General features: G+C 44.3%; 1 protein-coding gene across 4 annotated transcripts in view; it reads right to left on the bottom strand.

Moving 5' to 3' along the window:
- RASGEF1A (RasGEF domain family member 1A) overlaps positions 1-16,021 on the bottom strand; it is a 252,090-nt gene that overhangs the window by 15,846 nt on the left and 220,223 nt on the right. For all 4 annotated transcript variants that reach the window (XM_069753115.1, XM_069753114.1, XM_069753116.1 and 1 more), the window contains 8 exons: positions 13,107-13,328; positions 12,913-12,987; positions 12,602-12,694; positions 10,942-11,044; positions 7,431-7,510; positions 5,283-5,474; positions 3,127-3,250; positions 810-882 (listed from right to left, as the gene is read on the bottom strand). In XM_069753115.1, the coding sequence (XP_069609216.1) occupies positions 810-882; positions 3,127-3,250; positions 5,283-5,474; positions 7,431-7,510; positions 10,942-11,044; positions 12,602-12,694; positions 12,913-12,987; positions 13,107-13,328 (962 nt within the window). The remainder of the gene's footprint in view (positions 1-809; positions 883-3,126; positions 3,251-5,282; positions 5,475-7,430; positions 7,511-10,941; positions 11,045-12,601; positions 12,695-12,912; positions 12,988-13,106; positions 13,329-16,021) is intronic.

Raw genomic sequence — 16,021 nt, forward strand, 5'->3', positions numbered from 1 at the left:
CAGTCCAAGAAGAGGGAGTGTGGCCACATACCCTGTTCTCTACAGAAAACTGGCTATTATCAGGAGACTGGTTGATAGTACCAGCATGGAGCTGAACACTCCTGTAATGTCTCAGACATGAGGGGTGAGCAATGAGGAGCAGCTCCTGCCACGACAGCCCCCTGATGTCTCCTTGTTTGCAGTTGGAGGTGAGGGGCATGGCCTGCCCCTTGCCTTAAGTAGTATTCAGTCCCCCAATAATGTCTCCTTCACTTGCAGGGCTATTAGCAGTGAGCAGGCCATGCCCCCTCACCATGGACTGCAGACAGGGAGACACTATCAGGGGGCTGGTGTGACAGGAGCTGCTCCTCACTGTTAACCCCTCCAGTCTGAGATGTTACACCAGTCTGCAGCTCCATGCTGATATCAGTCAGTCAGTCTCCTGATAATAGCTGTTTCTCTACATAAAACTGGATGTGGTCACATCCCGTCTTCTTGGGACTGGCTGTTACAGCAGGGAGTTTCACACTGCTGTATGACATAATGTCCCAGACTTAAGGTTGGAGTAGTGAGGAGCAGCTGCTGTCACACGGAATTAAATTACAAGTGTTCTAAAGACAATATAACTGCACTGGGCATATCATCTTTATAGTGTATGAGGGCAGGGACAGTACAATTTTTTTTTTACCCTGGGGTACCAATGATATAGTTCAGTTGAGAGTCCCCTCATTATCAATGTAGTTTGTAGGACTTTGTCCATTTATATAAGACTAATATAATATTGCATGCCAAATGATTTTCTTATTATTGGCAGAAAATGATGACTGTACCTGAGAGTCTTCCAGCTGTCCTTTTCCATGTGATTATCTGGACCCTCATTTTCGAAGGAGGCAACAAATAGAGCTGCAACAATATAAATCACCTGTATTACTATACTGTAAATATAGAGTATTTTTTTATTCGCATAAAGACATAGCAAAAATTTGGCACCTATGGCTAGGGACATAAATGGGACTGGCACAACAATAACATTAGTTTCTAAATATTCTCCTGCATTCATTTTTATTCATCTATACATATAAAAATGCCAAAAATATCTAAGATACTTGTATGCATGCTTATTCCTAACATGTCCTATATGCACACATCTAATATGTCCGGTGTGCACGCTTATAGCTAACTAGCTATTGAACCCGTTCTACACCCGGGTGGCGAGCATTTATATTGGTATATGGTCTCCATCCTGGTATGTGCTGCTCCATCCTGCGCCCTAATCTTGTCATGTGCTGATCCCATCCTGTGCCCCCATCCTGTCATGTGCTGCTCCCATCCTGCACCCCCATTCTGACATGTGCTGCTCCCATCCTGCTCCCCCATTCTGACATGTGCTGCTCCCATCCTGCGTCCCCATCCTGTCATGTGCTGCTCCCATCCTGCGCCCCCATTCTGACATGTGCTGCTCCCATCCTGCGCCCCCGCTCTGACATGTGCTGCTCCCATCCTGCGCCCCCATTCTGTCATGTGCTGCTCCATCCTGCGCCTCCATCCTGTCATGTGCTGCTCCATCCTGCGTCCCCATCCTGTCATGTGCTGCTCCCATCCTGCGTCCCCATCCTGTCATGTGCTGCTCCCATCCTGCGCCCCGATTCTGACATGTGCTGCTTCCATCCTGCGCCCCCGTTCTGTCATGTGCTGCCCTATTCTGTCATGTGCTACTCCCATCCTGCGCCCCCGTTCTGTCATGTGCTGCTCCCATCCTGCGCCCCCGTTCTGTCATGTGCTGCTCTCATCCTGCACCACCGTTCTTTAATTTGCTGCTCCCATCCATATGCCCCATACGATGCTCCATAAAGGTTTATGGCCCCCATAAAATGCTCCATAGTATATGCCCCCGTACACTGCTACATTATGGTTTATGGCCCCATAAGATGCTCCATTATGGTTTATGGCCCCATAAGCTGCTCCTTTGTATATGCCCCGTATGCTGCTGCAATATATAAAAAAAAATAAATACCATACTCACCTATGGTCGCTGGGCGCCGAGTGCTTGGGGGCCTGAGCAGGCGGGGACACCGGCGCGCTGTGGGGGTCAGGTGCCGGTATCGCCGCTAGTTCAGGCCCCCCAGCACTTACTATATTCACCTGGCTCCGTTCGACTGCTGCGCGCCGCCATCTTCCCGGTCCTCTGGCTGTGACTGGTCAGTCAGAGGGCGGCACCGGCGCGCATTAAGCGCGTCATCGTGCCCTCTGAACTGAAGGTCACAGGCCGAGGACCGTGAAGATGGCGGCGCGCAGCGGTGGAACGGGACAGGTGAATATAGCTCATACTTACCCTCCTGGCGGTCCCTGACTCTCCGGTGGAGATCGCGGTGTGCGTTCAGTGCTTACGCATACCGCGATCTCCTGGGAGCGTCACTCTGTGAGGCCCAGACTGCGCCGGCGCTTGCGCAGTCTATAAAGGCTTTGGACAGAGTGACGCTCCCAGCGTTATATTATACTGTAGATATGTCCTATATGTACACTTATATACCAATTAGGATATGATATGTACTTAGGTGTTTTACTATATGTACACTTATACCAAATATGTCCTGTATGCACACTTATAGCCATATACCGATGTCCTGTATACACATATTTAATGTCCGGTATGCACACATATCCAATATGTCCTGGAAGCATGTTTATGTCTAATATGTCCTGTATGCACAGTTATATCTAATATGTCCTGTATGCACATATACAGGTGCTTCTCACAAAATTAGAATATCATCAAAAAGTTAATTTATTTCAGTTCTTCAATAAAAAAAAGTGAAACTCATTTTATAGAGACATTACAAACAGAGTGATCTATTTCACTCAATACTGAGCAAAGGGTCTGAATACTTATGATCATGTGATATTTCTTTTTTAATATATTTGCAAAATTTTCTACATTTTTGGGTTTTTTTCAGCCAAGATGGGGTGTAGAGTGAACATTAATGAGAGAAAAAAATGAACTTTTTTGAATTTACCAAGTGGCTGCAATGAAACAAAGAGTGAAAAATTTAAAGGGATCGGAATACTTTCCGTACCCACTGTATGTACACATATCTAATATGCACTGTATGTACACTTATATCTAATATGTCTTTTATGCACACTTACCTTCTTCTGTGTAAATTGGAGATGTTAGAAGGTAGGTTTGAATCTTCTTATCCTTTTCAAATGGACATTCTACCTGTTTCCAGGTCAGGAAATCGTGAATTTGTCTGGATATTTCTGAAAACTTCTGTATAAACGAAAATACAAAAAAATGTAAGAAAAGAAATATACATAATAATTTTTATTTATATAGCGCCAACATATTCCGCAGCGCTTTACAAATTATAGAGGGGACTTGTACAGACAATAGACATTACAGCATAACAGAAATACAGTTCAAAACAGATACCAGGAGGAGTGAGGGCCCTGCTCGCATCAGCATTCATAGAGTTAACAATTCCCTGAAAACAGACCTTGATGTTATGTGCCAGAAGCACTGCTCTTTGAAAGTTTATTTTTAATTTATTAAGAGCTGAAATAGTCTAGTGCATCTACTTCTATTGAAAACCTAAGTGTTTTTCACAGAGCTTCAGCTCCTGCAGCCGTTGCATTTTAGTAATCTACCTGCAGAGGGAGTAAGAGCCCCAGTAAGATCCCATAGCCCAGAAATGGTCATTACCTGCAGCATAGTCGTCACCAGAGTTGTGAATGACACGTGTTTCATATAATGCATTGTGCCTGGCATCAAATATAAGCGTTTACTATATAATTGTCTAAGGGTCATTTCCATCTGTCATTCTGTCTGTCCCGGATATTCATTGGTCGCGGCCTCTGTCTGTCATGGAAATCCAAGTTGCTGATTGGTCGTGGCAAAAGGACCACGACCATTGCCACGACCAATCAGCGACGGGCACAGTCCGGCGGCAACATGGCCGCTCCTTCCTCCCTATGCAGCATCAATAGTAAAAAGATCTAATGTTAAAAATAATAATAAAAAAAAATCATCATATATTCACCTTCCGGCACCTTTCCTGCTCTTCGCGACGCTCCGGTGACCAGTCCATGCATTGCGATCTCGCGAGATGATGACGTATCGGTCTCGCGAGACTGCCACATCATCATCTCGTGAGACCGCAATACATTCTTGAGACCGGAGCGCGTGAGGAGCGTCGGTAAACGCTTCCTGGATCCAGGGGCCAACGGAGGGTGAGTATATAACTATTATTTATTTTAATTCTTTTTTTTTTAACAGGGATATGGTGCCCACATTGCTATATACTACGTGGCTGGGCAATATACTACGTGGCTGGGCAATATACTACGCGGGCTGGGCAATATACTATGCGGGCTGGGCAATATACTACGTGGGCTGTGCAATATACTACGCGGGCTGGGCAATATACTATGCGGGCTGGGCAATATACTACGCGGGCTGGGCAATATACTACATGGCTGGGCAATATACTACGCGGGCTGGGCAATATACTACATGACTGGGCAATATACTACGTGGCTGGGCAATATACTACGTGGTTGGGCAATATAGTACATGACTGGGCAATATACTACGTGGCTGGGCAATATACTACGTGGCTGGGTAATATACTACGTGGTTGGGCAATATACTACGCGGGCTGGACAATATACTACGTGACTGGGCAATATACTACGTGACTGGGCAATATACTACGCGGGCTGGACAATATAATACGTGGCTGGGCAATATTCTACGTGGCTGGGCAATATACTACGTGGCTGGGCAATATACTACGTGGCTGGGCAATATACTACGTGGCTGGGCAACATACTACGTGGCTGGGCAATATACTACGTGACTGTGCAATATACTACGTGGCTGGGTAATATACTACGTGGCTGGGCAATATACTACGTGGCTGGGCAATATACTACGTGAGCTGTGCAATATACTACGTGGACATGCATATTCTAGAATACCCGATGAGTTAGAATCGGGCAACCATCTAGTTTCTTTATAATGTCTGATGCTTGTTACAGTGTAAAAAGTACACCATTGCAAGAAAAATACAGAACTTGATAAAATGTCCAATTCTGTAGTTGTGAGACTCCTGACTATATGGTCTAATAACAATGCTCCGTTTTTAATAAACCCTACTATGTAAAATGTAGAAGTGTGAGCCCGTGCCAATCACACCGTGGCTGTGCTAGGAATCCTGGAGCAAAGCTTCTGCTCCCCGCTCGCTTGTTAGCTTATGTCCTGCAGCAATGTGACCACTATGGCCAGTAGCCCATGGGCTTACCTTAAAGTTAATGTGTCCATTTGGTAAACGGTTGGAGTGGATCTTGTGGAGGAAGAAGATGTCTTTGATAAACAGGTTGAACACTGGGATGACGATCTTCTCCCGGCTGCTGTTGGCACTCTGGGACCTTTGTGTTGCTCCTTGAAGTGCGGTGCGGTAATTGCAGAAATTGCTGGATGGATCCATATGATGCTGCAAACAACATATAAAAGCAGGTTAGTAAAGCTAAACTTTACAGGTTTCATAATGGAATCTTACGGCTTATCGCTGCATGTTTTCAGTGCGTTTTTGCATGCAGAAGAAACACAGTGCTTTACAGAAGCAGCAAAATAAATGACATTCCTAAAGTCTCATTCACAAGGCTACATCTGATTTCCTTGCATTTTTTGAGTTGTGTTTTTTCTTTTTTAAACCACAGCATGGAAGTTCTTTCTGCATTTTTTTACCCATTCAATTGAAAAACGTTAAAAAAAGCATGAAAACATAAACGTGCGTAGTATATACAGCATTGTTTCTACCAATAATAGTTTTTCATATGGAAGAAAAAGCTGGAAAAAAGCACTGTGTGAACATTCCCTTATGTTTTTCCAGCACCAGTCAGTGAATTTCTGTGTTGCCTGTAGAGGGCAGTATTAACTCTGTTTTAAAAATCAGACAACAGCTATCAAGAATAAGTGAAAGCTCATCATCATCACCATCTCTTCTGGATGATGATGAAGAAGAGTCAGAGGTCACATGTTTACAGTTGTACACAATGGGGGAGCTTGAATATACTCTAACATTTCATTCACCTTACTCTGTGGATACATGTCTGTTCCTGGCTCAGAATTAAAAATGCATGCTTTGTGCCAAAAAAACAGGTCTGATATCATTCCATGTATTATTATTAATTTAAATGCACTCCAAAAGCCGGTTATATGAATTACTATTTAACCCTAATGAGAGAAGCAGCTAGCTACTTCCTTCTGCCCTGGTGTCACCGATAAACTACACTTCCCAGCATTCCCCGCAGTTTCACTTTTCTTTCATAATCTCAGTGTTTATAAATCAGCCTTCAGGCTCTAGAATGTGTGACACATTTCTGTAAAATCCATTTAGTATCTGACACTAGATCCTATCTCACACTACACAGGGATCGATACAATCACAAAGCCTCCAGACTGTGAGAAGGGCAATTAAAAAGATGGCTTAAAGGGAACGAACACCTTCAGAACATTTGTTTTTTACTTGCATTCATGTCTTTGTTTCTAAAACAATTTTTTCCATTGGATGGACCTTCTATATAATGTATGTTTCTCAGGCATGGGCTACAGAATGAGTATCTGAGAATCTGTAAGGCTACGTTCAGACTAGCGTTGTGCGCCGCTGCGTCGGCGACGCGACGCACAACGCACCGAAAAACGCGGCAAAACGCACGCAAAAACGCTGCGTTTTGCGACGCGTGCGTCGTTTTTTGCCGAAAATCAGACGCAAGAAAAATGCAACTTGTTGCACTTTCTTGGTCCGACGCTTGCGGCAAAAAAGACACATTTGTCGCAAAACGCAACAAGCAAAAACGCATGCGTCCCCCATGTTAAACATAGGGGCGCATGATGCGTGCGTCGCCGCTGCGTCGCCGACGCACACTAGCACAACGCTAGTCTGAACGTACCCTAAGGAAGCCTATACCTCTTATCTTTCTTCTTCTGAGCTCCTCTCAGCCTAATTTATGACCACAAAGTTCAGTTCAAGGTTCATGTCATCAAATCAGCTGAGAGAAGCTTAGAAAAACAAGATAAGACTTATAAACTCTCCAGCCTGGCTGATAGATTTTTACTGTACCTCATTCTGCAGCCAGCAATAGACAAACACCGTAAAATGGTTAATGAATAACACATGACAAAATACTACTTGATACACTACAATACTTGATGCATTACTAGCATGATTCAATTAATACAAAAAATTCCCCAGGAGTCCAGATTCTTTAAACTGATGGTGGAACAGGTTTGCTGGGAAACCAGATCATTTCGGATTGGTGCTAAACTCTGAGGATACATTGTAAACAGGTCCCCATTGCCAAGTAATCTACCAGATGAACTAAACATAGGCTTCCTGGATTAAGACCGTAATGTGATATACTTTATAGTAAATAATTCTTTTACTAACCTCCAACACATCAAACTTAGCCGTTTTGACTTTTGACCATGTTTTCTTGAGCCTTGCCACAGGACTGAGGTTCATCCCAGCTGCAAAACATCACACAGTTCATTTACATTATTAAAACCTAATACAAGCAGAAATGCAATAATCTGTGAATAAAGAATTAAAGGAGGTCCGAAGTCAAGATAAATTTCATTGTTACTCTCTATCTATTTAGTCCCATAAGCTAAGCTATTTTCTAATATACTCGTATTAAAAAATCCCCTACCCTTCCCTACCTACAAAGTCCAACTGCTATTATTTTTTTTTTCTATTTGATGACACTTTGTTGAGTATACCACTGCATGCTGGGATAATCAAACCAAGCATCATCAGAGCAGGGAACAGAGGATACGGTCACTGTCACAGCCCCTGCCTCCTCCCCGAAAGAAGCGACATCAGAGCAGGGGGCAAAGGATGCGGTCACTGTCACAGCCCCTGCCTCCTCCCCGAAAGAAGCGACATCAGAGCAGGGGGCAAAGGATGCGGTCACTGTCACAGCCCCTGCCTCCTCCCTGAAACAAAGCATCATCAGAGCAGGGGGCAGAGGATGCGGTCACTGTCACAGCCCCTGCCTCCTCCCCGAAAGAAGCGACATCAGAGCAGGGGGCAAAGGATGCGGTCACTGTCACAGCCCCTGCCTCCTCCCCTAAAGAAGCGACATCAGAGCAGGGGGCAAAGGATGCGGTCACTGTCACAGCCCCTGCCTCCTCCCTGAAACAAAGCATCATCAGAGCAGGGGGCAGAGGATACGGTCACTGTCACAGCCCCTGCATCCTCCCCGAAAGAAGCGACATCAGAGCAGGGGGCAAAGGATGCGGTCACTGTCACAGCCCCTGCCTCCTCCCCTAAAGAAGCGACATCAGAGCAGGGGGCAAAGGATGCGGTCACTGTCACAGCCCCTGCCTCCTCCCTGAAACAAAGCATCATCAGAGCAGGGGGCAGAGGATGCGGTCACTGTCACAGCCCCTGCCTCCTCCCTGAAACAAAGCATCATCAGAGCAGGGGGCAGAGGATGCGGTCACTGTCACAGCCCCTGCCTCCTCCCCGAAAGAAGCGACATCAGAGCAGGGGGCAAAGGATGCGGTCACTGTCACAGCCCCAGCCTCCTCCCTGAAAGAAGCTACATCAGAGCAAGGGACAGAGGCTGCGGTCACTGTCACAGCCCCTGCCTCCTCCCTGAAACAAAGCATCATCAGAGCAGGGGGTAGAAGATGTGGTCACTGTCACAGCCCCTGCCTCCTCCCTGAAACAAAGCTTCATCAGAGCACGGGGCAGAGGCTGCGGTCACTGTCACAGCCCCTGCCTCCTCCCTGAAACAAAGCATCATCAGAGCAGGGGGCAGAGGATGCGGTCACTGTCACAGCCCCTGCCTCCTCCCCGAAAGAAGCGACATCAGAGCAGGGGGCAAAGGATGCGGTCACTGTCACAGCCCCTGCCTCCTCCCTGAAACGAAGCATCATCAGAGCAGGGGGTAGAAGATGTGGTCACTGTCACAGCCCCTGCCCCCTCCCTGAAACAAAGCTTCATCAGAGCACGGGGCAGAGGATGCAGTCACTGTCACAGCCCCTGCCTCCTCCCTGAATCAAAGCGTCACGAGAACAGGGGGCAGAGAATGCGGTCACTGTCACAGCCCCTGCCCCCTCCCTGAAACAAAGCGTCATGAGAGCAGGGGCAGAGGATGCGGTCACTGTCACAGCCACTGCCTCCTCCCTGAAAGAAGCTACATCAGAGCCGGGGGCAGATGATTCGGTGACTGTCACAGCCCCAGCCTCCTCCCTGAAAGAAGCGACATCAGAGCAGGGGGCAAAAGATGCGGTCACTGTAACAGCCCCTGCCCCCTCCCTGAAACAAAGCGTCATCAGAGCAGGGGGCAGAGGATACGGTCACTGTCACAGCCCCTGCCCCCTCCTAAAAGAAGCGACATCAGAGCAGGGGGCAGAGGATGCAGTCACTGTCACAGCCCCTGCCCCCTCGCTGAATCAAAGAGTCACGAGAGCAGGGGGCAGAGGATGCGGTCACTGTCACAGCCCCTGCCCTCTCCCTGAAACAAAGCGTCATCAGAGCAGGGGCAGAGGATGCGGTCACTATCACAGCCCCTGCCCCCTCCCTGAAACAAAGCGTCATGAGAGCAGGGGGAAAGGATGCGGTCACTGTCACAGCCCCTGCCTCTTCCCTGAAACAAAGGGGCTGTGCTTATCCCTGCTGTGTCCCTCACTGCAAGCTGTACACTTTGCGATCTGCACAGTGACAGCGACCTCTCTGTTGTCGGCTCAGATCGGTAATAATTAGCCAGCAACAGAGCAGTGTCAGAATATTCGGCATACAGGAGACCAGCGATGTCACTAGCGGGGGCTGCGCTAGTCTCCTTCACGACGGGTCTTCTGACATTACTCTGTTGCTGACTGATTATTACTGATCTATGCCTACAACAGAGAGAACTCTCTCACTTTGCAGATCACATAGTGCACAGTTCACAGGGAGGGACACAGCAGGGATGAGCACAGCCCCCTGAAATGGGCGTTACTGATGAAGCTTCGTTTCAGAGAGGGGGCAGGGGCTGTGACAGTGACCGCATCCTCTGCCCCCTGCTCTGATGACGCTTTGTTTCAGGGAGGAGGCAGGGGCTGTGACAGTGACCGCAGCCTCTACACCCTGCTCTGATGACGCTTCGTTTGAGCATCCCAGCGTGCCCTGTGACTCTCAAAGTGTCAGCACACAGGAAATAGGAAAAAAAATAGAATAGCAGTTCTAGTAGGTAGGGAAGGAAAGGGAATTTTTACAGCAAGTATACTAGAAAATAGCTTAGATTACGGCTCTAAATAGATAGGGATTTAGAAAAATGTAATTGACTTTGGACCACCTCTTTAAGGACAATAAAGTATCTAATGAACTAAGTAAATAGGTCCCAATTGATCAAAGCTTTTAAGTGACAATTCTGGAGGAAAAAGCTTTGAAAAGTTGCAAAACTTTAGCACAACTCGGAGTTTCACAAATATTTTGTGAGTTTTGGCATTTTCACCCTAGAGTTTTGATGTAAAAGCTTTGATGAATCTGGATAAGTTTTGCCTAGCTCTGCCAAAATGAAGAAGAAATGGGCGGAGGTGGAGCTGGACGGGGGCATGCGGTGGGTGTGACACCACAGATTGTCATAATTCATTCTTATGCCAGAAACCTTACTCCAGTCCTTGAGGCACACAGAAGAGCACGGCTGTTAATGAATCAGGAGCGTCTGACTCCAACACGCCTTTTCATCAAGACCATTGTGAACATGGTTAGTCTAAATGATTTGAGGCCTTAGATATGTAATCCAGTTATAAATAGTATAGGAAGACCTGGCACTTTGTCTTGTTTGTTCTACTTGTAAGGAAGACACATAATGTGACTATCACTGTATTCTAGTAGTAAGTGACTATTCAAAATACAGTAACCATATGGGCATTGCCTATCTGAAAAACATCTTCTAATACAAACTTACAAATTATGGCCATCATAGAGTTGAAATTGCCGATATTGAAACACTCCCGGGCAACGTCTATGAAGAACTCCATCACTCTTGTTCTCTGCTTCTTTTTTACAACCTGTGAGAGATACAACATATCAATGATTTTTAGTGAAAATATGAATATATTAAATATATACGATTTTTAAATAAACTTGTATAATCTATATGGGGTTATAAATTAATAACCTAACTACAATGCAACCTTCTGTGCCTTCAGGTGCATGTAACAGAGTATGGAGTCAGGTTTGATGACTGAGATGAGCGGAGTAATGAAGTTATAGGGCCCCAATGCAAAATCTGACCCCAGATCTCCCGCCTATCTTGTGCTTTAACTGGTATAGTGGTGTCAGAGGCAGACCTCACAGCTACGCATTTGTGCAAACAGCAGGAAATACGGCTTTCAACTCCGTCACCAAAATTAATATTGTACGGAAGGCAATAAAAAATAGTCATCTCAAAATTTAGGAATTATAATCCTATCATTTTACAATTTCAGTCATCAGCACTATAAAGAAAAGTAATCCTTGGAGTTGGGTGGAGAACAAGAAAACGTGACTTCATTCCTACCCAAATGGTGTATTAACAATGGATCTGGAGGTATCTAAGTAGAAATAATATGGTTCTGGCCAATTACTCATTGTGTATCGGAGAGAGAGGTCTGTGACACTAGGAAGACGCTAAAAGAAAGAATGAAGTGACTGTGTACGAGATGTAAATAAAGGCAAAAGCAGAACACCTAGGAGCCAGGTGATCCGTTACAGGATCCGCTCCCATTGTGCCATTGTTACCCATTTTCTGTTACATCATTTGTATCCTTCTATTAACCCATATATGTGGTTTTTATGGCTGCATGCAAGATTCTCAATAGGCTTTGGCTGATATGTACAGAATATAAGTGACATGCAGAAGCACAAAACATTGGTTAAGTTTAAAAAAATAAAATGTGACTGGCTCCTAGTTTTTCTAAGAAAATAGCATGCCTAATTGAAAAGGAAGTTAAAGAGCGCAGATCTTTGTCACACCACAAGACTTGAGGACCAGCAGTAACAGCATGAAACAGGAAACTTGTAGCCAGAGCAAAAGGTCAAAATAGCAGATTCTTTTCATGCAGTATTATAAATGTAGAATGGTGAAATATTATGTGAAACATCGCTGCCCTATGTAAAAGGCAGTTACCGTATATTATTCTCAGGATCCCACTGCTTGGTCTTAGGGAACAGGACATCCTTTGTGGATGTAGTTACTGGTCATTGTCAGATCATACATCTCAATACTGCAATATTATGAGTTTGGTGCCATTTGTCCATATGCATCCAATGGGGAAAGGAGAATAAGCTGTTACGGGACACCTCTGGCAATGACTTATGCCCCTAAGAACAAGAATTTGTGGGGCCACCTTTAGTAGGGTGCTCAGTCTAATCACATCTAAAACTGGCAACTTGGAGATCTTGTCCTGATCACTAAATGTGGTTGTTAGCTCTTACCATATACTTATTACATCTCCAGTTTACTCCTGACATAGGCTAGCCCACGCCACAAAATACTGTGATTTACCAAAAAGAGGGCAGCACAACTCACAAAGAATAGAAGTTGTATAATATCATGTTAAATTGACATTCCTTCCAGAACTCACTTTGCATATCTCTGTAGCCACCAGCATACTGAGGCAGTTAAACCAGTTGTCATAGGCCTCTAGGTTATAGGTCTTGGCGACATCACTTCGGCACTGAGGAATAATAGAAAATACTGAATATTGTTATGAGGAAGGATACATTTGGAAGGTTTTATGCAAAGTCTGATAATGCAGCTGTGTATTTAGAATAAGTTAGAAACTGGAGTCCTCTGGATGTTGTCAAATATATCAGAAATATAGAGTACGGTGTGCAGTGATTGGTATAGGATATCACTAGTATAGGTAGTGTGCGATAACTAGCAGTAACATACCTTATGGTTATCCAGAGAGTCCATGTGACTGATTATCTGCATTAGATCTTCAGGGTAAATGTTTCCTAGTCGTTCCTGTTACAAAACAAACGCCGTAAGTATCAAGATGTCAATATTCTTTTCCATTTGTATTCTTCTAAAGGTTTAGATGCATAGCGTAGCGTTAGGCTGACTTATCCAGCAATGATACTCACTAGTTCGATTGTCGTCAGCTGTTGGGCCAAGACAAGTGGGTCTCCACACACGCTCAAGATATCTTTTTGTGCAGACTGGGGCTTGGCTTTGAGAATTGTCCCTTTGTCCATAACTGGCTGTCGGATCTTTTCGCGAATTTCTTGATACTGGCCCCGTGTGGAAAGAGCCAGCAGCACATTCTGGGTCATCTGACCGATACTCTTCTTTATTGTACCATTCTCCTAAATGGGAAATGAAGAACAATATGTCAAATTGTTGAGTGATACAAACTATGGACTGAATGGTTATAAACATATACAGTAATACTGCGGTCTGATGGATGTGAACTAAAGTTTATCATCATAATGAGATGTTGTAACCAAAGATGTAATACAGGAGGAGCAGAGGTAACAGTCCACTGAGGTGCCCACGGGTATTATAAGAGTCAGATGGTAGCTGGGGTTGTAGACACAAACTCCATTATGAGGTATATGTAGACAACAGATCATCCAAGAAGTAATCATGGGGTCGCCAGTGAACAGATATTATTATTCTTCTCCTCTTTTGTCATTGCAAAAGGCCCCAATCTAATCCCCAATTGATGATCTTAGGGGAGGAAGAATCAGGAGTCTACCAATGGTCTATTTCCCTCTCCTCATTTAATACACAAGCACACTCAATGTGAGTATATGGGTGGCATTGGAAGGAATAGCGGTCGGCTGCTCAAACATGTAACTACGGTATGTATCTTCTATGTATATGTGTGCATTAGTGCCACAAAGTACCTCTCACAGTGCAAATGAGCAAAAGGAGGTCAAGAGTGTTTTTAAACAAATATATCAATTTATTAAATAAAGCAGAAGAGATTATTATATCAATTCAGAGTATCACAAACCAAGCAGGAATATAGGGGAATTCTACCAGGATATACGTACACTACTGTTCAAAAGTTAGGGTCACCCAGACAATTTTGTGTTTTCCATGAAAACGCATACTTTTACTAATCAAATGAGATGCCAAATGAATTGAAAATCTAGTCCAGACATTGACAAGGTTCGAAAAAAAGATTTTTATTTGAAATAATAATTTTCTCCTTCAAACTTTGCTTTTGTCAAAGAATGCTCCCTTTGCAGCAATTACAGCATTGTAGATCTTTGGCATTTTAACAGTTAATTTGCTGAGGTAATCTGGAGAAATTACACCCCATGCTTCCAGAAGCCCCTCCGACAAGTTGGTTTGGCTTGATGGGCACTTTTTGCGTACCATACGGTCAAGCTGCTCCCACAACAGCTCAGTGGGGTTGAGATCTGGTAACTGCACTGGCCACTCCATTACAGATGGAATACTATCTGCCTCCTTCTTCCCTAAATAGTTCTTGCATAATTTGGAGGTGTGCTGTGGGTCATTGTCCTGTAGTAGGATGAAATTGGCCCAATCAAGCGCTGTGCACAGGGTATGGCATGGCGTTGCAAAATGGAGTGATAGCCTTCCTTATTCAAAATCCCTTTTACCTTGTACAAATCTCCCACTTTACCAGCACCAAAGCAACCCCAGACCTTCACATTACCTCCACCATGCTTGACAGATGGTGTCAGACACTCTTCCAGCATCTTTTCAGTTTTTCTGCGTCCACAAAGGTTCTTCTGTGTGATCCAAACACCTCAAACTTGGATTCGTCTGTCCATAACACTTTTTTCCAATCTTCCCCTGTCCAATGTTTGTGTTCTTTTGCCCATATTAATCTTTTTCTTTTATTAGCCAGTCTCAGATTTGGCTTTTCTTTGCGACTCTGCCCTGAAAGTCAGCATCCCAGAGTCGCTTCTTCACTTTAGACATTGACACTGGCGTTTTGCGTGTTCTATTTAATGAAGCTGACAGTTGAGGTGTCGATTTCTCAAACTACAAACTCTAATGTACTTGTCTTGTTGCTCAGTTGTGCAGCGGGGCCTCCCACTTCTCTTTGTACTCTGGTTAGAGCCTGTTTGTCCTCTCCTCTGAAGGGAGTAGTACACACCGTTGTAGGAAATCTTCAGTTTCTTGGCAATTTCTCGCATGGAATAGCCTTCATTTTTAAGAACAAGAATAGACTGTCGAGGTTCACATGAAAGTTCTTTTTTTTCTGCACATTTTGAGAATTTAATGGAACCCAACAAATGTAATGCTCCAGATTCTCAACTAGCTCAAAGGGAGGTCAGGTTTATAGGTTCTCTAATCAGCCAAACTGTTTTCAGCTGTGCTAGCATACTTGCACAAGGGTTTACAAGGGTATTCTAACCATCCATTAGCCTTCTTACACAGTTGGCAAACACAAAGTACCATAAGAACACTGGAGTGATGTTTCTTTGAAATGGGCCTCTATACACCTATGAAGATACTGCATTACAAACCAGACGTTTGCAGCTAAAATAGTCATTTACCACATTAACAATGAATAGAGTGTATTTCTGAATCATTTAATGTTAGCTTCATTGGAAAAAAACTGTGCTTTTCTTTCAAAAATAAGGACATTTCTAAGTTACCCCAAACTTTTGAACGGTAGTGTAGCAAAATATGATCTATATATTATGCACTAAAAAATATCTGAGCTGAACAGCACCATAAAAATAGTAAATAATTAGACCAGTTTAAGGTGGACCTATTGCTTATGCTCCAATTGTCCCAAAGAGAACATCATATGCCAGTGCATATGACGAAGACCTGGCGAAATGCGCGTAGGTGCGGCAGGCTGGTGTCCAGGTGTCCATTACTATGTAAGTTATAGCAAAGCACATGCACTTTACCCTTTATCTATTACCTATTTGCACTTCATGCACTCCAGCACTTTGTATAGTGTTCCATTGCACTGAGGCTCCCTTGCACTGGCATATGATGTTCTCTTTGGGACAATCGGAGCATCAGCAATAGGTCCAGCTAAACTCATCTTTATAATTATTTA

The sequence above is a fragment of the Ranitomeya imitator genome, chromosome 2 (genome assembly GCF_032444005.1).
Source record: "Ranitomeya imitator isolate aRanImi1 chromosome 2, aRanImi1.pri, whole genome shotgun sequence".
NCBI classification, from domain to species: Eukaryota; Metazoa; Chordata; class Amphibia; order Anura; family Dendrobatidae; genus Ranitomeya; species Ranitomeya imitator.